Source organism: Myotis daubentonii, chromosome 21, assembly GCF_963259705.1.
Source record: "Myotis daubentonii chromosome 21, mMyoDau2.1, whole genome shotgun sequence".
Classification (NCBI taxonomy): Eukaryota; Metazoa; Chordata; class Mammalia; order Chiroptera; family Vespertilionidae; genus Myotis; species Myotis daubentonii.
This window is the reverse complement of record NC_081860.1, coordinates 3,116,518-3,138,754: the sequence shown is the minus strand read 5'-3', so window position 1 is coordinate 3,138,754 and position 22,237 is coordinate 3,116,518. Positions and strand designations below refer to the sequence as shown.

Here is a 22,237-nt window from a genome sequence, read left to right as displayed (position 1 = left end):
CTAACCCTTGCACGTTTGCCCTTGATAATCTGCAAGCTCCACGCTGGGTGTGAGCGTCTAAGAAAGGCTCTGGAACAACTCAGCAAGTGGGTTTCGCCCCTCTTTCCTGGCGGTGCTGCCCTGCTTCCCCGCTCTCTTCACACTGTATAAGGAGAATCCGAGACACGGCTGGCTGATTTTAGCACTGTGACCTCCATAACGGCAAAAACAAACTGAAGAAATTTATCAGCAATTACTTGTGCTTTGAACATGGTTGTATGGCTCTTCAGCAGCCAGAGCACACCTACTTACCACCACATGGAAACAGCCTTCCAGCTTCTTAAAAAGATGGGTTCTTGGGCCCACCCTGGGGTTTTAATTCAAGAAGTTTGGGAGGTACCAGCCAACTGTATTAAAAAAGGAAAAGAAGGCTTGGGTAGCAATACTTATATCGGACAAAATAGACCTCAAAGTGAAGGCCATAACAAGAGATAAGGAAGGCCACTTCATAATACTAAAGGGATCAATACAACCGAACCGGTTTGGCTCAGTGGATAGAGCGTCGGCCTGCAGACTCAAGGGTCCCGGGTTCGATTCCGGTCAAGGGCATGTACCCTGGTTGCGGGCACATCCCCAGTGGGGGGCAAAAAGGAGAAAGCTGATGGATCTCTCTCATCGATGTTTCTAACTCTCTATCCCTCTCCCTTCTTCTCTGTAAAAAATCAATAAAATATATTCAAAAAAAATAAAATAAAGGGATCAATACAACAAGAAGATATAACCCTGGTAAACATATATGCACCCAATGCAGGAGCACCCAAATTCATAAAAAAACTCCTGGAAGATATCAAAGGAGAGATCGACAACAATACAATCATAGTAGGGGACTTTAATACACCACTGATAGCACTGGATAAGTCCTCTAGACAAACAATCAGCAAAGAAACAGCAATCCTAAATGACTCACTAGATCAGATGGACTTAATAGACATCTTCAGAACGCTTCACCCCAAAGCCAGGGAATATACATTCTACTCAAGTGCTCATAACACATATTCAAAAATAGACCATATATTGGGTCACAAGCAAAGTATCCCCAAATTCAAGAAGATTGAAATCATAAAAAGCATCATCTCAGACCACGATGGCATAATATTAGAAATAAACTACAATAAAAACAACCCAAAATACTCAAACACCTGGAAGCTGAATAGCATGTTATTAAATATTGATTGGGTTACCAATGAGATCAAAGAAGAAATTAAAAACATTCTGGAAACTAATGACAATGAAAACACAACAATCCAAAACGTATGGGACACATGAAAGCAGTCCTGAGAGGGAAGTTTATAGCTCTACAGGCCTATCTCAAAAAACAAGAAAAAATGGTAGTAAATCATCTAACTCTACAACTCAAAGAATTAGAAAGAGAGCAACAATAAAACCCCAGAGTGAGCAGAAGGAAGGAGATAATAAAGATTAGAGCAGAAATAAATGACATAGAGACCAAAAAACCAATACAGAAAATCAATGAAACCAAGAGCTGGTTCTTTGAAAGGATAAACAAGATTGACAAACCTCTAGCCAGACTCACCAAGAAGCAAAGAGAGAGGACCCAAATAAACAAAATCAGAAACGATAGAGGCGAAATAACAACAGATCCCACAGAAATACAAATGATTGTTTAAAAATACTATGGACAGGTCTACTCTAACAAACTAAACAACCTGGAGGAAATGGACAAATTCCTAGAAAAATACAACATTCCAAAACTCAATCAGGAAGAATCTAAAAATCTCAATAGGCCAATAACTATGGAAGAAATTGAAGCAGTCATCAAAAAGCTTCCATCAAACAAAAGCCCAGGACCAGACGGCTTCACAGGGGAGTTTTACCAAACATTCAAGGAAGAACTAAAACCTATCCTCCTCAGACTACTACAAAAAATTCAAGAGGAAGGAACACTTCCAAGTTCATTCTATGAAGCCAGCATCACCCTAATACCAAAACCAGGTAAAGACAACACAATGAAAGAGAATTACAGGCCAATATCCCTCATGAACATAGATGCCAAAATCCTCAACAAAATCTTAGCAAATCGGATGCAGCAGTACATCAGAAAGATAATACACCATGACCAAGTAGGATTTATCCCAGGGATGCAAGGATGGTACAATATCCGCAAATCAATAAACGTGATACATCACATAAACAAATTGAAAGAAAAAAACCACATGGTCATATCAATTGATGCAGAAAAAGCATTTGACAAAATTCAACACCCATTTTTGATAAAAACTCTCAGTAAGGCTGGAGTAGAAGGATCATACCTCAACATAATAAAAGCCATATATGACAGGCCCACAGCCAACATCATACTCAATGGACAAAAACTAACACCATTTCCCCTAAGAACAGGAACAAGACAGGGACGCCCACTCTCACCACTCCTGTTCAACATAGTACTGGAAGTGTTAGCCATTGCAATTAGGCAAGAAGAAGAAATAAAAGGCATCCAAATTGGAAAAGAGGAAGTAAAACTGTCCTTATTTGCAGATGACATGATATTATACATAGAAAACCCTAGAGACTCCATCAAAAAGCTACTAGACTTAATACATGAATTTGGCAATGTAGCAGGATACAAAATTAACCCCAAGAAATCTGAGGCATTTCTATACACCAATAGTGAACTTTCAGAAAGAGAGATTATAAAAACAATCCCATTTACCATTGCACCAAAAAAATTAAGCTACCTAGGAATAAACTTAACTAAAGAGGTAAAAGACCTCTACACAGAAAACTACAGGACGTTGATAAAGATATAGAGGAAGACATAAACAGATGGAAGAACATACTGTGTTCATGGATTGGTGGAATCAACATCATTAAAATGTCCATACTACCCAAAGCAATCTATAAATTCAACACACTTCCCATTAAAATACCAATGGCATACTTCACAGATCTAGAACAAACTCTCCAAAAATTCATCTCGAATAAAAAAAGACCCCGAATAGCTGCAGCAATCCTGAAAAAGAATAAAGTAGGTGGGATCTCAATACCAGATATCAAGATGTATTACAAAGCCACTGTTCTCAAAACTGTCTGGTACTGGCACAAGAACAGGCATATAGATCAATGGAATAGAATAGAGAGCCCAGAAATCGGCCCGAACCAATATGCTCAATAAATATTTGACAAAGGAGGCAAGAACATACAATGGAGCCAAGATAGTCTCTTCAATAAATGGTGTTGGGAAAATTGGACAGATATATGCAAGAAAATGAAACTAGACCACCAACTTACACCATACACAAAAATAAACTCAAAATGGATAAAGGACTTAAATGTACGACGGGAAACCATAAAAATTCTAGAAGAATCCAAAGGCAACAAAATCTCAGACATATGCCGAAGCAATTTCTTCACTGATACAGCTCCTAGGGCACTTGAAAATAAAGAGAAAATGAACAAATGGGACTACATCAAAATAAAAAGCTTCTGCACAGCAAAAGAAACCATCAACAAAACAACAAGAAAACCCACTTTGTGGGAAAACATATTTGCCAATGTCATATCTGATAAGGGCTTAATCTCCAAAATTTATAGGGAACTCATACAACTTAACAAAAGGAAGATAAACAATCCAATCAAAAAATGGGCAAAGGACCTAAATAGACACCTTTCAAAAGAGGACATTCAGAAAGCCAAGAGACATATGAAAACATGCTCAAAGTCACTAATCATCCAAGAGATGCAAATCAAAACAACAAATGTGGTACCATCTCACACCTGTCAGACTGGCTATCATCAACAAATCAACAAATGACAAGTGCTGGAGAGGATGTGGAGAAAAAGGAACACTCGTGCACTGCTGGTGGGAATGCAGACTGGTGCAGCCACTATGGAAGACAGTATGGAGTTTCCTCTAAAAACTGAAAATGGAACTCCCATTTGACCCTGTGATCCCACTTCTAGGAATATATCCCAAGAAACCAGAAACACCAATCAGAGAGGATATATGCACCCCTATGTTCATAGCAGCACAATTCACCATAGCTAAGATCTGGAAACAGCCTAAGTGCCCATCAGTAGATGAATGGATTAGAAAACTGTGGTACATCTACACGATGGAACACTATGCTGCTGTAAAAAAGAAGGAACTCTTACCATTTGCAACGGCATGGACGGAACTGGAGAGCATTATGCTAAGTGAAATAAGCCAGTCAATAAAGGAAAAATACCACATGATCTCACTCACTCATGGACAATAGAGACCATTATAAACTTTTGAACAATAATAGATACAGAGGCAGAGCTGCCTCAAACAGATTGTCAAACTGCAGCGGGAAGGCCAGGGAGGGTTGTAGGGCAGGAGGGAGGGGAGTAAGAGATCAACCGAAGGACTTGTATGCATGCATATAAGCATAACCAATGGACATAAGACACTGGGGGGTAGGGGAGGCCAGGGGATTGTCAAGGGCAGGGGGGGAAAAGGACACATATGTAATACCCTTTGTAATACTTTAAGCAATAAAAAAAGAAATCTGAAATGTTTTCTTTCCCTTCCGCTGGACCATTTGTTATAACTCTTGCTATCCTAATTGCTCAATAATACTAAATTTCATAATACAGTTTGTCTGCACCAGGTCACAAGCCCACCTCCTTCTGTGCCCAGGCCTCATCGTCCCTCTGACAGACAGACAGCAAGGATCTCCTGGCTCGGAAAGAAAACTGCACCCCTCTTCAGCATGGAAGTAGCCAGAGGAGCCACACCCATGTTCATTTTCCATAAAAGAATTCAGAGTCAGGATCCTTGAAAGAATATATTAGGCAGTAAGACAGATGAGCAGAGCAAGGACGATGGGCCAACTAGCACTACCAGATATAATTCTTTCCACCTCTACATATGTGAGCCAAGGTGCATAGCCAAAGGGATTCTCACCCAAAGTCTCAGCCCCTAAAAATGGCCGGTAGCATACTTATCCAAAAGACTTGCCCTACCTGGTTTGGCTCAGTGGATAGAGCGTCGGCCTGTGGACTTGGGGTCCCAGGTTCAATTCCAGTCAAGGACATGTACCTTGGTTGCTGGCACATCCCCAGTAAGGGGTGTGCAGGAGGCAGCTGATTGATGTTTCTCTCTCATCAGTGCTTCTAACTCTCTATCCTTCTCCCTTCCTCTCTGTAAAAAATCAATAAAAAAAATTTTTTTTTCCCAAAGACGACCCCGTTGCATCTAGGTAGCCCGCCTGCCTCTGGGCAGTAGCAGCTGCAACTACTTGTCAAGGAAGCAGACGAAGCAGCCTGGGAGGCTGCCCTAAAACCAGTGGGGTCTCTTCAGATTCTAGTGACTCTTCCAGACCCTGACCTACCCACCTCATCAGCTTACACAAAACCATACTAAGCTTGTAGAACTTGTAAGAAATAAGTACTATATACCCACTCTAGAAAAGCTGAAATCCATAACCAATCTTTACTCAAGTTCTTACAGGCTTTACAGTCCACTCAGATAGCAGTCCAAATGCATGTTCAAGACGCTCCGCCTGTACCAACTTCTGATCCGGTTCATCCCTTCCAACCTGGTGACTCTGTTTGGGTAAGAAATTTGCCACCCAAGGACTGACTCCTACCTAGAAAGGACCACACACCATCATCTTGACCACCCCCACAACAGTCAAGGTCGACAGAATCCCAATATGGCTTCATCACACCGGCTTAAGGCAGCCCAGCAGAATAGAGAGTCCAGGACTCTTCGGACCCTCTAAAGATTACTCCTGGCCCTCATTCTGGGCCCTTGTCTTATAAACTGGCTTACTGTCTTTATTCAGCAGAGAATTAATTCTATCAAGCTTATAGTCCTCAGAGGTTAATATAACTCCCTCCCCAATAATGACCCACAAGAGTCAATGATTTGACTCATTTACATAAAACCACTGGGGAGTGAAGCATAATAATCTCTATCTTGTAAAATTATTGTTTAAAATCCTCTGCTGTTTTTAAATGATCCCTTGTTCTATGTAGTCATCTCTGTTATTTTTTAGACAGTCCCTTATTCTGTAAATTAACATTACTTTTAAGCTTGAATGAATAATAGAGAAAATAAAATTAGCTGTCTGACCTTGCAGGCTAGCCATCTGATGTAAGGGGCTGATGCTACTCCCTATTAGTTATGTACTATGCTCAAGGTTACAAGCTGTCTGCAAAAATTACTTACACAAAGCTCTTTGTAAAATCTGCAGAAGGTCCAGAACCCCCATATTTGGGGGACAAAGGACAGGGAAAGATATAAATAAGGAAGCTTCCTCCATGCTTTTGCTCAGAACTTGACAATATATTGCTCTGAGCCTGCTAGCATAATAAAGACTCCTAATTAATTGGCTCATTGAGGCATCCTCTGTTCTGCTCACTGATTTACAATATAACATTAGGACTGAGGACATAGCCGCTTTTGACCCCAACTGTTATAGACTCCAGAGATACAGATTCCCCTTCCCTTAGGATCTGATGTCCTAGTGGAGGACTGCCCACAGACAATGAAAAGGATTACTGTGACAGGTGACAGGAGATCAGGCATAAGGTGAAGCCAGTAGTGGTCAGTGGGGGCCTCCCTCAGAAAATCCAGGAAGGAGTGGCAGAGTCCAGTTGGAAGGCCTGCTGGGAGCATGCCCCCCTCCCCCAATTTGGGAGATGAAGGGAGGTCACTGTGGCTGCTTTGGAAACTGACATTAGAAAGGGGGTCCTGGCTGGCTTGTGGGCACTGTGGCAGGACTTGACCTTCTCCTCAGGTGGCCTCACAGTTTGCCTCCAGCCCCAGACTGCCTTCAGAAGGGCTGATGGGCAGCCCCTTCAGAAAAATCATTGCCAGAGGGAAATTTACAGTCCTGACTGCACATAAAGAATCCAGGGGCTTAAACATGTTTGCTTATTCATGAGTAAAAATGTATCTAGAAGGTGCTTTAGTTTACTCATCACAAGCATAGTTCTTTAGAGAAAAATGACACAGAAATTTACAAGGGGACAGTAATGATGGTAATCTTCCACAGAATTTCAAAAAAATTGGCTGGAGGACACAGTAATGAGGCAGGATATGCAATAGATGAAATACTATTTCAGATCGTGAGGAGCCTTAGACATTTACATCTGTCTCAGGAAGTCATCTTTAGAATCCCAACGTCAGGATCCATGTGATCTCCAGAGGATCCTCTGCTTTAAGAAAGACTGCAAGTTGGCTGACTCATGCCTCCTGTGTCACTGGCAGTATTTATAGACATTAAAACATGAGTTTCACTAGGAAAAGTTGGAATCCCTCAGAAACAGCTTCTTCCACGGGAAAGTGAATTTTTATCACTCAAAGACTAACCTAAGTTAAAAAAATAAAGAGATGACTTTGATCAGAAACTTTCAGGTTTGAGGGCTTAAATAAAAACAACAAGGTGGGTATCATGACTATGACACTAATCATGTGGGGGTTTTCTGAAATCCACGATATTGATCCTTTTAGCCTCTTACATGAAAGGAGAGATTTCCACTGAGTTCAGTTGATTCTGATGACTGTTCTAGAGAGATAGCTTTAGATTTAACGGTATGTACTTGAAACATCAACACCTTTTTAAATTCTCTCCCAGGGAACTATTTATTAATTTGAGCGGGAGGAAGGGAGAGAGAGAGAGAGAGAGAGAGAGAGAGAGAGAGAGAGAGAGAGAGAGAAAGGAAGGAAGGAAGGAAGGAAGGAAGGAAGGAAGGAAGGAAGGAAGGAAGAAAGAAAGAAAGAAAGAAAGAAAGAAAGAAAGAAAGAAAGAAAGAAAGAAAGAAAGAAAGAAAGAAAGAAAGAAAGAAAGAAAGAAAGAAAGAAAGAAAGAAAGAAAGAAAGAAAGAGGGGAAGAAAGAGGGAAAGAAAGAAAGATCATGGATATAAGAGGAAACATGCATCAATTGCCTCCTCTATGCTTTCTGAACAAGGATCAAATTTGCAACCTAGTTATGTGCCCTTACCAGGAAGCAAACAGCCCATCATTTTAGGAGGTGTGCTTTGTGGGAGGAGACTCCAACCCACTGAGCCCCCTGAGCAGGGCAGCACCTTAATTCTTAGTGTTTCCTTTAAGAGAGTAAATTAGTATGACTCAGCATTTGTGGGATCCCAAACGTTCTGTGCTTTGGAAGGCACATAATAATGGCAGAAAATCACTCTTTGACCAATATTGGCTTATTTTGCATTGCTGATCAAGGCCTTGAAAGAAAGTCTACATGACTTTGTGGTTCTAATTTCCGGTCTGGTGCCTATATCATTGGTGAGTTCAATGGTCACCCAGAATAGGAGTTCATTGTTGTGCCTGTGTGAACAATATGAATTATACTCTCTGTTCACAGTATTACATAATTCTCAGCAATGTTTAGGGGAACTCCTCCCCCACATACTGTAAAGGAGTCATGTGCCATGATGTATGAAATTGCATAGGCTGGTGTAATTTGTTGTAAGACTCTGAGGTTTAAATGGAACCACCATTAGAACAGAAACACTATAATCATAGTGAATGGGAAAGACTGCAGTAAATTGGAGGAAAAGTGCCTCTTCTGGATGTTATCCACAAGTGATCAATGGTCTGTGGCTGGTGTGATGTCTGCTTACAGACATTCTCAGGGCCTCCATAGCTGTTTCCTGTGGCTGAAGTCACCAGCAGAGAAAATAAACACAGTTTTTTGGATTCTCCTGGGCCATCTAGGTTGTTCACCTCAAGGTTTCCTCAACTGGCAACACCTCAAACCTAGAGGAAGGATAATCCTGTAATCAGTCCCAGGTTGTATGTTTTGTAACCAGTCAGCATCCCTGTGGATTCCGATGGCCATAGTCTTCACTCCTTGCCGATATTTGTTGCCCCTGAGGCAAGGCTGGTCCTCTTAGGAAATTGGGAGAGAGATGGTAGAGCCCATATAGGTTTGCAATTTTAATTTCCTAACAAGACAGGGACATCCAGGACTTCATTTGGAAGTACATTTTAAGGCTTTATTTAAGTACTAGAGGCCCGGTGCATGAAATTTGTGCACTGGAGGGGGGATGTCCCTCAGTCCAGTCTGGGACCTCTCAGGGGATGTCCTACTGCCGGTTGCAGGGATCGGGCTTAAACCCACAGTAGGACATTCCTCTCACAATTTGGGACTGCTGGCTCCTAACCACTCGCCTGCCTGCCTGATTGCCCCCTAACTGCTCCCCTGCCAGCCTGATTGACGCCTAACTGCTCCCCTGTTGGCCTAATTGTCCCCAACTGCCCTCCCCTGCCAGCCATCTTGTGGCGGCCATCTGATGGCAGCCATCTTGTGATGATGTGAGGGTGTCCTACGAGGGTTCAAGGGCCACCTAGGCTTTTATTAGTATAGATATTTATAACTGACATGCTACAAAATGCACTCTTCTAATGCGTACTATGTGGTGAGCTTGGACATATGGATAAAGCTGAAAAAAACCATGAAATAAACATATCTCACACCCATATACAGGTTAGGGCAAAAGTAGGCTTACAGATGTGAGTATGCAAAACACAGAGTTTATTCCCTTTTTAAAAATAAGTCTTTTATACATTTTAAATGTTTTTATTGACCTTTTAGAAAGAGAGGACGGGAGAGAGGGAGAAATGGCGATAAGAGAAAGAAACATTGAGCTGCTGCCTCCTGCACATCACCTACAGGGCATCCAGACAGGCGTGTGCCCTGACCTGGACTGGAATCAGTGACCTTTGAGGGCAAGGGATGGTGCCCAGCCAACTGAAGTACAATGGCCAGGGAAGAGTTTGTTCTTGTGTTGTTATTTATTAACTATTGTATTAATTCCATACCAACAACTCTAAACCTACTTTACCACACCCTATATTTACCTCCTGCCCTTTTATAATCTCTCTTTCTGACTTCCTGAGCTCTAAATGCAGTCATTGAGCCCTCACCAGTTTGGCTCAGTGGATAGAGTGTCGGCCTGCGGACTGAGGAGTCCGGGGTTCGATTCCAGTCAAGGGCATGTACCTTGGTTGTGGGAATATCCCCAGTGGGGGGTGTGCAGGAGGCAGCTGATTGATGTTTCTCTCTCATCGATGTTTCTAACTCTCTATCCCTCTCCCTTTCTCTCTGTAAAAAGTCAATAAAATATATTTTTTTAAAAAATAAATAAAAATTAAAAAAAATAAATGCAGTCATTGATTTTTCCTTCCTTTACAAGATTAGTTCATATTTTTCATAATGTTATAAACACTATAATGAGTGTGTTCTTTAAAAAATATTGGATTCTTTCATGCTACACAGTTATTTTGAGGTTCAACACTAATGCTTATGTGAAAAGTTAATTATCTTTTTATTGCTGAGTAGTGTTGCATTCTGTAAATAACCACTTTATCTATTGATCAGTTTATGGTTTGGGTTATTTTTAGGTTTGAGGTATTATAAATAAATTTTCTGGAAATATTGGGTTCAGTTCTTAATATAAAGGTATATTTTCCTTATCTAATGGTTGCAGTATAGGTGTGTGTTTTACTTCTTTTTAAAATATATTTTATTGATTTTTTTTTTATAGAGAGGAAGGGCGAGGGATAGAGAGTTAGAAACATTGATGACAGAGAAATATCAATCAGCTGCCTCCTGCACACCACCCACTGGGGATGTGCCCGCAACCAAAGTACATGCCTTTGACCATAATCGAACCTGGGACCCTTCAGTCCCCAGGCCAACACTCTATCCACTGAGCCAAACCAGTTAGGGCTGTGTTTTACTTTTTAAGATATGCAGAACTGTGATCTAAAATGGTCCTTCCTTTGCCTTCTCAGCCACCCACAATAATGAAAATTCTAGTTTTTCTTTATCCCTGTGAGCATATATGTTTAATATTTTTAAATTGTAGGCCTGAAAATCAGTAGTGATAACTTGTTTTGTTTTAAATCCATTTCCCTAAGAAATTTTTATGGTGAGCATTTCTTTATGCATTTATTACACTGTCCTTATCTCTTTAATTGAAATGTCTAGTCAGAAACTTTGGCCAAACCCAGATACACCATGTGATGTTCCCACTTATAGCTCCTTTTTTGTATCCCTAATGACACCTTAATCAATAAGCCAAATTTATTTGGAGTCTTTTTCATTTCGCTAGCACTAGCGGGCCCAGAGGAAATATTGCTTCTCAAATTCTGAGGCCCAACATGGTGGGAGTTGCTCCTATTTATATGTTTTCCGCTCTTTGTCTCCCAAATTTGGAACAAGATTTCCAGACCTTCTGTGAAAAAGTCCTGTGTGCTGGGACAGGGCCGTGCGATCATATCTCAAGGCCTGGCCTGGCGCCAGCACTGACAGCTCTGTCTGGGACACAGTTTCTGGCCTCTCTGGAATGGGAGTAGTCATATTTTTCCCTATTATTTAAGCAAGCAAATGTTTACAGAAGCCAGAATAGCATGGTTAAACCCTAACCGGTTTGGCTCAGTGGATAGAGCCTTGCCTGTGGACTGAAGGACCCCAGGTTCAATTTTGGTCAAGGACATGTACCTTGGTGGCAGGCACATCCCCAGTAGGGGGTGTGCAGGAGGCAGCTGATGGATGTTTCTCTCTCATCAATGTTTCTAACTCTCTATCCCTCTCCCTTCCTCTCTGTAAAAAAATCAATAAAATACATTTTAAAAAATTTTTTAAACAGCAGTGTTTACCCAAGATGGAGGTTACTATGCTTCAGTAGCTAATTTTTCAGTTATACTGGCTCTCCAAATCCCTAACTATCGAAACGGAATTTTTGGACTTGAACCTGGATTCTTTGTTTGCTGGAATCGAAGAACGAATCCACGGACAGAAAGTGATACAGCAAAGGTAGAGATTTATTGAAGAACAAGTACAGACTCCCACTACAGACTCCCACATGGGGAGAGGGAAAGAGTTCCACTGAGCTCCTTTTGCCTATGGCTTATAAAGGCTGCAGGTCCTGGTGCCTTGATATCCCCTCTGATTGGTCACTATTCCCTTAGACTGGTTACTATAGTACAGTGGTTCTCAACCTGTGGGTCGCGACCCCTTTGGGGGTCGAATGACCCTTTCACAGGGGTCGCCTAAATACATCCTGCATACCAGATATTTACATTATGATTCATAACAGCAAATTTATAGTTATGAAGTAGCAACGAAAATAATTTTATGGTTGGGGGTCACCACAACATGAGGAACTGTATTAAAAGGTCGGGGCGTTAGGAAGGTTGAGAACCACTGCTATAGTAACTCCTGGGCTCAAAGGTCCACTGACATATGGGACATGTGAGGTTCTCCCCTCCCCCTTCCTTATTGTTTTCCTGTTCCCTTTGGGCTTTCTTCTTCTCATTCTGGATGAAGGGCTTCCTTCTCTTTATTTTGTAAATATAGACCTTCTGCTGTTCCCAGCTCCCTCATTCTATGGAAATGTACTTGTTGCAGCTTTTCAGCGCCCCTAGTCTATGGAAATACACCTTCTGCTGCTCTGCAGCCCTTTGCTTCCTCCATGGTCCCCTTAATTTCTAAAATTTCCTAAACCTGTCCTATTTTACCCCTAAAATTCCTGTTTCACTACTATGTTATAAGCAGCCCAATTCAGGGTCAGATAATCTCAAATTGGACATATATCTCCCACATCCCTTTCAGAGTAAAATGTGTTAAATCTTAGTCTATATGACAACTTATGCTACCACTAACCACTAACCAGACCAGAACCACTTCTCAAGCCTCTACAGATTTTTATTCACAGACAAGCCCTCGATTGAGCAGGGCAAAGTCTGTGCCATGAATATCACTTCTTGCTCAAACAGCTCAGCTAAAAGGAAGGCCTCACAGCCTCTTGCCCCAGAAGCCTGGGCACCAATTAAAGATATAATGCCATCCCTACTGGCCAACTCCCCTTCTCAGACCTTGGTTTATACTGTTTTGTTTTGTTTCTTATTAATTATCTTTAACCATTGCCTGTTCAACCTTTGGTATGTTTCATATCCTCCCATTTAGAAGCCTTAAAGCTACAATTGGTCCTCTGCATGGACCAACAAATGGAGGCTGCTACATCCATCTTCCGTGGACCCTTAGACCACCCACTTCTGATGGGACCCTGACTGCCACTACAAACTATGACCTCTTTGCCAGCAGGAAGCAGCCAGGAAGCACCCCCTGTCCCCAGTGGCAGTTGGGGTTTCCTAAATGGAGAGGGGACTGAAATAGGAATTGTAGGGGAATATAGGCAGACTTAGGGAATTTTTAGAATTGGAGTCCATAGAAAAACACAGGGCTACAGAGTGGGAAAAGATACATTTCCATAACACAAGGAAGCCAGGTGCAGTTATATTTCCATAAGACAAGGGAACTGGAAGTAGCCCAAAAAAGGTCTATATTTACAAAATAAAGTAGGAGGAAGAAAGCCCAGAGGGAATAGAGGACAATGAGGGAGGAGGGCCTCAGGAGTCACTATAGTAACCAATTCGAAAGGGAATATTGACCAACCAGAGGGGACATAGGAACTACAGCCTTTACAAACCACTAGAGGCCCGTTGCACAAAGAGATTTGTGCAATAGGCCTTCCTTCCCCTGGCTGCCAGCACTGGTTTTCCTCTGGCACCCAGGACCCAGGCCTTTGGTCCGGCCGCAGTGGAGAAGCCAAGCCTCTTCAGTCTTCAGTCTTCAGTCTTCAGTCTTCACTCCTCACTCAGACTTGAGCCTTCAGCCTTCGCTCTGTGCCTGCATATGCAAATTAACCACCATCTTTGTTGGGTTAATTTGCATAGTTGCTTTGATTGGCTGGTGGGCATAGTGGAGTGACACCAATTTGCATGCTTCTCTTTTGTTAGTGTACATGGAAACAAGAAGTCCATGGGACCCTTTCCCCTCCCCCACATGGGAGTCTGTACTTTTCTTTAATAAATTTTCACCTTTGCTATAAAAAAGAGAAATTTTTGCCAATTTTTAAAATGAATTTATGATTTAATGAATAGGAAAACAGTTCATCATCTAACACATCTGGTTTCACTTCACTCATTTCTCAAGAACTCAATTTCTTTTTTTCTTTTTTGTTTTTTCCGATGCAAAAGCAAAGAGTCCTTTATTTAGAACTAGTTCGGCTCCCCAACCACACTCACCGATGCAACGGTAAGCCCAGTGGCAGAGAGAGGGCTAGCCCGATGGGAAGAGGAGTTTTATAGGGGGGTGGAGTAAGGGGTGGAGAGGGGACTGTGGGTCCTGCCGATTGGCCAGGCGCAAGTCGGTCTCTCGTTACACAGGATGTGGTCATATTGATGGCGTGCACTTCCCTTGATTGTCATTGGTTAGTCCAGAGAAATCCTGGGCGTGGCTAGCAGAGGCTTGGGCTTCCAGGAAGAAGCCTTGCCGAGCACATGGCTCTGCCCAAAAATGGAGGACCCAGGTTAAGATGGAGGGCGTAGTCCTCGCCCTTTCATTCCCCCCTTTGTCTTGGAACTTCCTGCTCAATCATGAGACAGACTGCATTTCTATTCCACAAGAACTCAATTTCTTTCTTTGCCATTTGGAACTACATGTTTTGAATGCTTTTTTTTTCCGAATTGTATCCTAGCTACAATTTAAAACCCACTTGCATGATACACTTATTAACCTACGTTGCTAATATTCTCCACCATTCAGTTTAAGTTAAAGCATTCAATAGTATATTAAGTGAAGTCAAGGTTTGAAGTATTTATCAATTTTTCTGGTGTAAGTACTATCATCATTGTCACTTTCAAACTTCCAAAGTCATAGCACTGAATATATTTCATTTCCAAGTTATTGATACAGTAGGTACAAACATGCTCAAGAACATTCATAATAAAATAGTAAAATAATGGGAAATGAGAAGTTTTAATTATTTTTTTATACTTTGATGTAAGTATAATTGATTTAAAACATACATTCAAAAAATTTATTTTTATTTATTTCAGAGGGGAAAGGAAGAGAGAAAGATAAAAACATCAATGAGCCCTAACCAGTTTGGCTAAGTGGATAGAGTGTCGGCCTGCGGACTGAAGGGTCCCAGGTTCGATTCCGGTCAAGGGCATGTACCTTGGTTGCGGGTGCATCCCCAGTAGGGGGTGTGCAGGAGGCAGCTGATCGATGTTTCTCTCTCATCGATGTTTCTAACTCTCTATCCCTCTCCCTTCCTCTCTGTAAAAAATCAATAAAATATATTTTTAAAAAATCAATGAAAGAGAATCACTGATAGATTGCCTCCTACATGCCTCACAATGGGGATACAACCTACCGCTTGAGCATGTGTCCTGACTGGGAATACAACCGTGACCTCCAGTTTCATAGGTCAGTGCTCAACCATTGAACCACACTGACCAGGCTCTCCTAAGCTTTTAAGGGATCCTACTTGACCTGCAACTGGGGAACAATGAGCAGCAAGAGCACATCCTGGGCGAACCCTCTGAACCTGTGCTCAAGGCCTCCTTTTCTCTGATTCTCCAGTGAGCTTACAGCAGCCCCACTTTAGCTCCCTTCTTTCCCACAATGTTTCTAGAGAGTCAAAGGAGCCCCGCCTAGTCTCTCTGCTGTTCCTTTTTCTATCCTAAGCCCTAGTTTTTGTTTTTGTTTCTCATTATCCCCAGCTTTAATAAATGTCCCCTCAAAATCTCTGAATTCGTGTTGTGAAATCTTTTCTGCATGAAGTCAAGAACTCAAACACTACAGGCCAAGCTGAGGCAGACCAGCTCAAGGCTGCTCTGTTCCACAACACAGTTATGCTTGGGACATCCTCTATAAAGACAGAGCAAGGCATGAATTTGCTTACAAGACTTGGAAGAAAATGGGATGGCCCTCATTCACTTTGGTGTTGTTGAATCAAATGTCTTAACACTGTTCATTTTAAAAATGTGTTTATTGATTTTTTAGAGAGAAAGGGAGTGCAAGAAACATAAATGATGAGAAAGAATCATTGACCAGCTGCCTCCTGCATTGCCCCTACTGGGATGGAGCCCCCAACCTGGGCATGTGCTTTGACCTGAAATCGAACCAGCGATATGTTGGTTTGCTGCAACCTGCACAGCTTGGGTTCAGTATCTGAAGGAGGGACCAACACACAAATGAAAATACTATACAAGAAATATGAATTTAGAAGGCATGGGTGGCCAGGTGGAGACCTCTTTCTTTTAGAGGCACACTGACTTCTTGCTTGGTCCACTTTTTATTTACTTGAGTACACATTGGCCCTTTAGCAATGCATACAGGCACACCAAAGGAAAAGTTTGGTAAATAATATAAGGATTATCAGGTTAGGAAATTGCCTTGAGCCATTGACCCACAGCAGGGCAGTATTACGCTGATTTTGAGCCCTCCTGAATATCAAAGTCCATTGGCCTTCCAATGTTTTCTTTTCATATTAATACTAGAGGCCCAGTGCACAAAAACTTGTGCACTCCGGGGGTCCCTCAGCCCAGCCTATGCCCTCTTGCAGTCTGGGAGGATGTCCACCTCCTGGCTTAGGCACACTCCTTGGGGGATCAGGCCAAGCTGGCAGTCAGACATCCCTCTGGCATCCCGGGAGCCCTTGAGGGATGTCCACTTACCAGCAGGGAGCAGACCTAAGCTGCAGTCGGACATCCTTAGTGCTGCTGAGGAGGCGGGAGAGGCTCCCGCCACCACCACTGTGCTGGCAGCCTTCAGCCTGGCTTGTGGCTGAGCAGAGCTCCCCCTGTGGGAGTGCACAGACCACCAGGGGACAGCTCCTGCATTGAGCATCTGCCTCCTGGTGGTCAGTGTGTGTCATAGTGACCAGTCATTCCCAATCATTCTGCTGTTAGGGTCAATTTGCATATTACCCTTTTATTATATAGGATAGAGGCCTGGTGCATGGGAGGGGGCCAGCTGATTTGCTCTGAAGGGTGTCCCGGATCAGGGTGGGGGCGCCGCTGGGGTGCTTGGCCAGCCTGGATGAGGGGCTGATGGGTGTTTGCAGGCTGGTCACACCTCCTTCAGGGTGGGGGTCCCCACTGGGGTGCCTGGCCAGCCTGGGTGAGGGGCTGATGGCTGTTTTCAGGCTGGCCACACCCCCTTTAGGATGGGGGGTCCCCACTGGGGTGCCTGACCAGTCTGGGTGAGGGGTTGAGGGCCATTTTGAGGCTGGCCAAGCCCCCCGGCAACAGAAGCTCCCAACCTCTCTCTCTTTTTTTTTTATTCTGGGATTTATTTTCCTTCTATAATTGAAACTTTGTAGCCTTGAGTGGAGCTCAGAGCCAGCCAGGGCGGGTGGGAAGCTTGGCTTCCTCCATCGCCAGGAGCAACCAAAGCCTCCTGCTTGCTACAGCTCTGTGGCCATGGCCAACTGAAAGCAGGTATCTGGGGTTTATTTATCTTCTGTAATTGAAACTTTGTTGCCTTGAGTGGAGCTCAGAGCTGGCCGCTGCAGGCGGGAAGCTTGGCTTCCTCCATCACTGGGGCAACCAAGCCTCCTTCTTGCTCCAGCTCTGTGGCTGCCAGCCGCCATCTTGGTTTGGTTAATTTGCATATAGTAGCTCTGATTGGCTGGTGGGAGTGGCTTAAGGTGTAGCAAAGGTACAGTCAATTTGCATGTCTGTCTTTTATTAGTGTAGATGCTAACTGCTATTGGCTTTAGCCTCTGGCATTGGTTGATGGGTACATGCCCAACAACTGAGCCCCACCAGCTGTGCACACTATTATTTTTTATTGTTGACTCTATTACAGACATTCCCAATTTTACTCATACACCTCTCCCTTTTTCTCCCTCTACCCTGTCCTCAAAGCTTCTATGCCCTCACATTATTGTCCATGTCCATGGGCTATGCATAAATGTATATACTTTGTTTAAAATAATTTTAAATAAATCTTTATTGTTCAGATTATTACAGTTGTTCCTCTTTTTCTCCCCATTTCTCCCCTCCACCTAGTTCCCACTTCACCCCCTGCCCTTATCTCCTCCCCCCACTGTCCTCGTCCATAGGTGTACGATTTTTGTCTAGTCTCTTCCCGCACCTCCCACACTCTCTCCCCCCAGAGAATTGTCAGTCCAGTCCCTTTCTATGCCCCTGCTTCTATTATATTCAGCAGTTTATTCTGTTCATCAGATTTTTTATTCACTTGATTTTTAGATTCAATTATTGATAGATATGTGTTTGTTGTCACTTTGTTGTTCATAATTTTTATCTTTACCTTTTTCTTCTTCTTCCTTTTCTTAAAGAATACCCTTCAGCATTTCATATAATACTGATTTGGTGGTGATGAACTCCTTTAGCTTTTTATCTGTGAAGCTCTTTATCTGACCTTCAATTGTAAATGATACCTTTGCTGGGTAGAGTAATCTTGGTTGTAGGTTCTTGGCATTCATCACTTTGAATATTTCTTCCCACTCCCTTCTGGCCTGCATAGCTTCTGTTGAGAAATCAGCTGACAGTCGTATGGGTACTCCCTTGTACGTAACTGATTTTCTTTCTCTTGCTGCTTTTAGGATTCTCTCTTTGTCTTTTGCTCTTGGCATTTTAATTATGATGTGTCTTGGTGTGGTCCTCTTTGGATTCCTTTTGTTTGGGGTTCTCTGCACTTCCTGGACTTGTAAGTCTTTCTTTCATCAGGTAGGGGAAGTTTTCTGTCATTATTTCTTCAAGTAGGTTTTCAATATCTTGCTCTCTCTCTTGTTCTGGCACCTCTATAATTCATATATTGGTATGCTTTGAACTATCAGAGACTAATGCAGAGACTCCTTGAACTATCTTCATATTTTTGTATTCCTTTTCCTTTTGCTTTTCCAGTTGGGTGTTTTTTGCTTCTTCGTATTTTAAATCTTTCACTTGATTCTTAGGATCCTCTAGTCTGCTGTTGGATCTCTGTATATTATTCTTTATTTCAGTCAGTGTATATTTAATTTCTAATTCGTCCTGTTTCATATCCTTGAGGGTCTCACTATATTTCTGGGATGTTTCTAGAAGATTCTTGAGTAACCTTATAACCGTGGTTTCAAACTCTATATCCAGTAGTTTGCTTTCCTCCATTTCTGTCATTTGTGACCTGTTTCTTTGTCTCTGCATTTTGGCTGCTTCCCTGTGTTGATAGAGTGGCTTTCTGTGCTAGGTGTCCTATAGGGCCCAGTGGCTCAGCCTCCCTAATTACCTGAGGTGGACACTCTTGGTGCACCCCTTTGTGGGCTATGTGCACAGTCTTGTTATATAGTTAAGCCTTGACTGCTGTTGGTATCACTGGTAGGAATTAACCTCCAGGTCTATTGGCTGTGAGAACCAGTTGTGTCTACAGTGGGAGAACTTCTGTGCTGGAGACACCCTTATAGGGCAGGACTTGCTTCAGTGGGGCTTTGGCATTCACTGAGTCTGATCCCTGAGTGAGTCTCTTATGGATGTGAAGAGTTGTAATCTGGATGGTCTCACTCTGACCACTGGATAGACTGGCTCTTGGATCTCCAAGGAGGTGCGAAGTCAGCCACTGCCTGGGGCCACCCAGCAGGAGCTACAGAGAGATCTGCAGATTCCTCCTCTTTGTTTGGGGTTTGGAGGTGCCCAGATGAGGAGCAGCTGTGAAGCAGTGCAGGCTGCTGATGAACCTTAGGCCTTCTTTTGGAAGCTCTGGGGTTCTCTGATCCAGCTATAGTTTGAGAGGTTTTTAGGTGGAGAAAGGCCAGGCCATTGGCATGCAAAAGCCTGTGTGCACAGCTTGGGTGGGATTGTAAATTGGGTGGGGCGTGTTCTCATGGAATCACCAGAGTGGAGCAAACCGCAATGGCTGCCAGTCTGCTTTGCCTCGGAGAGGTCCCGGGGTCTGTGTCCCAGGGTCTGTGTCCCATGGCCCTGTGCGGGAACAATGAATGCTGCAAGCATCTCTGTGAGAAAGCTGCCCTCACATTCTGGCCTGATGACAGACAGTACAGTTTCTCTCTGTATGAGTCTGGGTCCCCAAATTCTCTCCTGGAACTGGGGTTCAGAGCAGTCAGAAGTTTGTATCTCCCTCCCAATTGAAAAATACAACAGTGTACACAGCTGCCAGCCCCTTTCCTGTGCACCTCATCCATACCTCAACACTTCCACACCTCTGTACCTCCTACCAGCCAGCCCTCCCGTGGTTCTGGATGATATTCGTTTTGCCTTTTAGCTGTAGTTTTTTTTTTTAATTAAATCTTTATTGTTCAGATTATTACATTTGTTCCTCTTTTTTTCCCCCCCATAACTCCCCTCCTCCCATTAGCTGTAGTTTTAATGTGGTTGTGCGCAGCAGCAAGTTCAGGTGTTTACCTATGCCGCCATCTTGGTTGTTCTCCAATATTTTTATTGATTTTGGAGAGTGAAATGGAGAGGGCGGGATAAAAACAACAATGATGAGAGAAAAATCACTGATTAGTTGCCTTCTGCATGACTCCACCCACACACTGGGAATTGAGCTTACAACCTATGTATGTGTCCTGACAAGGAAAAGAACCAGTAGTATCACATGAACTCATCATTTGTGGGATATAATGAACAGCATAAATTGATGAACAAAAATAGATTCAGAGACATAGAAGCATCGAAGAGACTGTCAAACTTCAGAGGGAGGTGAGAGGAGGGAAGGAGGGGGTAAGGGATCAACCAAAGGACTTACTAGTATATGCATGCATATAAGCATAACAAATGGACACAGACACTATGGGAGTGATGACATGTGCTGAGGGGTAGGGGTGGCTGGGAGTACTCATTGGGGGGAAAAAGAGACATATGTAATACTTTAAACAATAAAGACTTGAAAATAAATAAAATAAATATCAAACAAAACAAAAAAACCATGATCTCCTGGTTCATAGGTTGAGGCTCTATCATGGAGCCACACCAGCTTGGCTACATTATTTTAAAATTTACAAAAATGCATGTATTTTTTATTGTTGATAGTATTATAGATGTCTCCCATTTTCACCCTTTGTATGTATGCTTTGGTGGATCTCTTGCATTCTCCTCTTCCCCTAAGAGATCTGTCAGTCTGTTCTAGTTAGCCAGGCCTATGGTCCCAACTTCTCCCTCCCCAGGCTTCACTCCCTGCGCCACAAAATCTTTATTCACCCAAGTCACTGGCTGGGATGCCGGTAGTTCCCTGCGCGGTGGAGAAAACTACATTACCCAGAAGGAAATGCGTCCACGTGGACAGAACTAAAGGGCATCTTGGTGTCTGCGCATTTGGTTAGGGCGGGACTTCCGCCTTCCTCCTCAAGGTGGTCATTCTAACCGCAAGTCTTTTGTTCACAGACTCCCAGGCTTCAGGGCGCTGGTCGTGAGGAGGAGGCGGCCTGGGGGGCAGCGCGCCTGCCGTGCGGGGTGTGTCTGAGGCTCCTTGAGCCCCAACAGCCCGAGATCGGGGTCCCCGTGCCTCCCGGACTCCTCTCTGCCCACAGCGTCCCCGCAGCCGGACCCCATTTCACCCTCCAGCCTGGGGGACCGGCCTCTCAGGTCCCGCCGCCCAGGTCCCCGCGCTCAGAATGGTGAGTCCCTCGTGGGTGACACGGGGCCGATGGGGGAAGAGGGTGAACGGCTGCAGGGCCGCCTTGTCAGGACGTGATGGGGCGACTGCGCAGGGAGGACTCGGGACCCGGGCTGTTGTGGGAGTAAAGGCAGCAGAGAGACGAGGTGAGGGTTTGCAGGAGGCGTTTTACCTTCACTCTCAGGACGCTGGGGCCATAGATGTTAGGGTCGCGGAAGGAGGCACACGCGGCCCAAAGGGAGAAGAATCATGGATTCACTGGGCCGCCTGGGAGGCCCGGAAACGGTCCTGTTGGGGGACTGGGAGGCAGAAGCTGGCCCCGAGGCCGCCACAGCGTCGCTGTCTGCTTTTGCTGCTTTTCTGGGCCTGGAGCTGAAATGCACCTGAGGCCTGATGTGATCCTCAGGGAGGAAAGGTCAGGGGTCTCAGTGGCCTGACTAGTTATTTGCTAGGGGAGGGGAGGTACCCTGGGGGAGAGGTTCTTGTTCCCCAGTTTTGCCCCTTGCTGGCATCGGAGCTTTCCTGTAGGTCCTGAGGCAGGATTTCCAAATGGGAAGAGCAGTGGTTAGGCCCCCGTGCCAGTTCCATCCTCTGCTGTGATGCCCAGGGTTATGAGGAGAGGGATTATCTGAACTGCGCTTTTGTGTCGGATATGGTGGGTTACGGGGACGGGTAAAGACTGATTATTGGGGGCTACATCTGCATTAGGTGAGCGATAGATGAGGGTAAGGCGGTGTCTGGTAGGCCCAGCCTGGCGACTGTAATTGTCAGGGGACTCCAGCTCACGTGATGGATGTGTTCCGGGGATGGGTTTTAATCT

At 43.8% G+C, this 22,237-nt stretch overlaps 1 protein-coding gene across 5 annotated transcripts in view; it reads left to right on the top strand.

The window, feature by feature from the left end:
- LOC132222885 (zinc finger protein OZF-like) overlaps positions 1-22,237 on the top strand; it is a 782,465-nt gene that overhangs the window by 715,107 nt on the left and 45,121 nt on the right. For 2 of the 5 annotated variants that reach the window (XM_059678235.1, XM_059678234.1), the window contains exon 1: positions 21,145-21,418. The exons of the other annotated variants lie outside the window; for them this stretch is intronic. In XM_059678235.1, coding sequence (XP_059534218.1) covers positions 21,416-21,418 — 3 coding nt within the window. In that variant the 5' untranslated portion in view covers positions 21,145-21,415. Of the gene's footprint in view, positions 1-21,144; positions 21,419-22,237 lie in introns of those variants that run through there. 5 annotated transcript variants of the gene reach the window in all.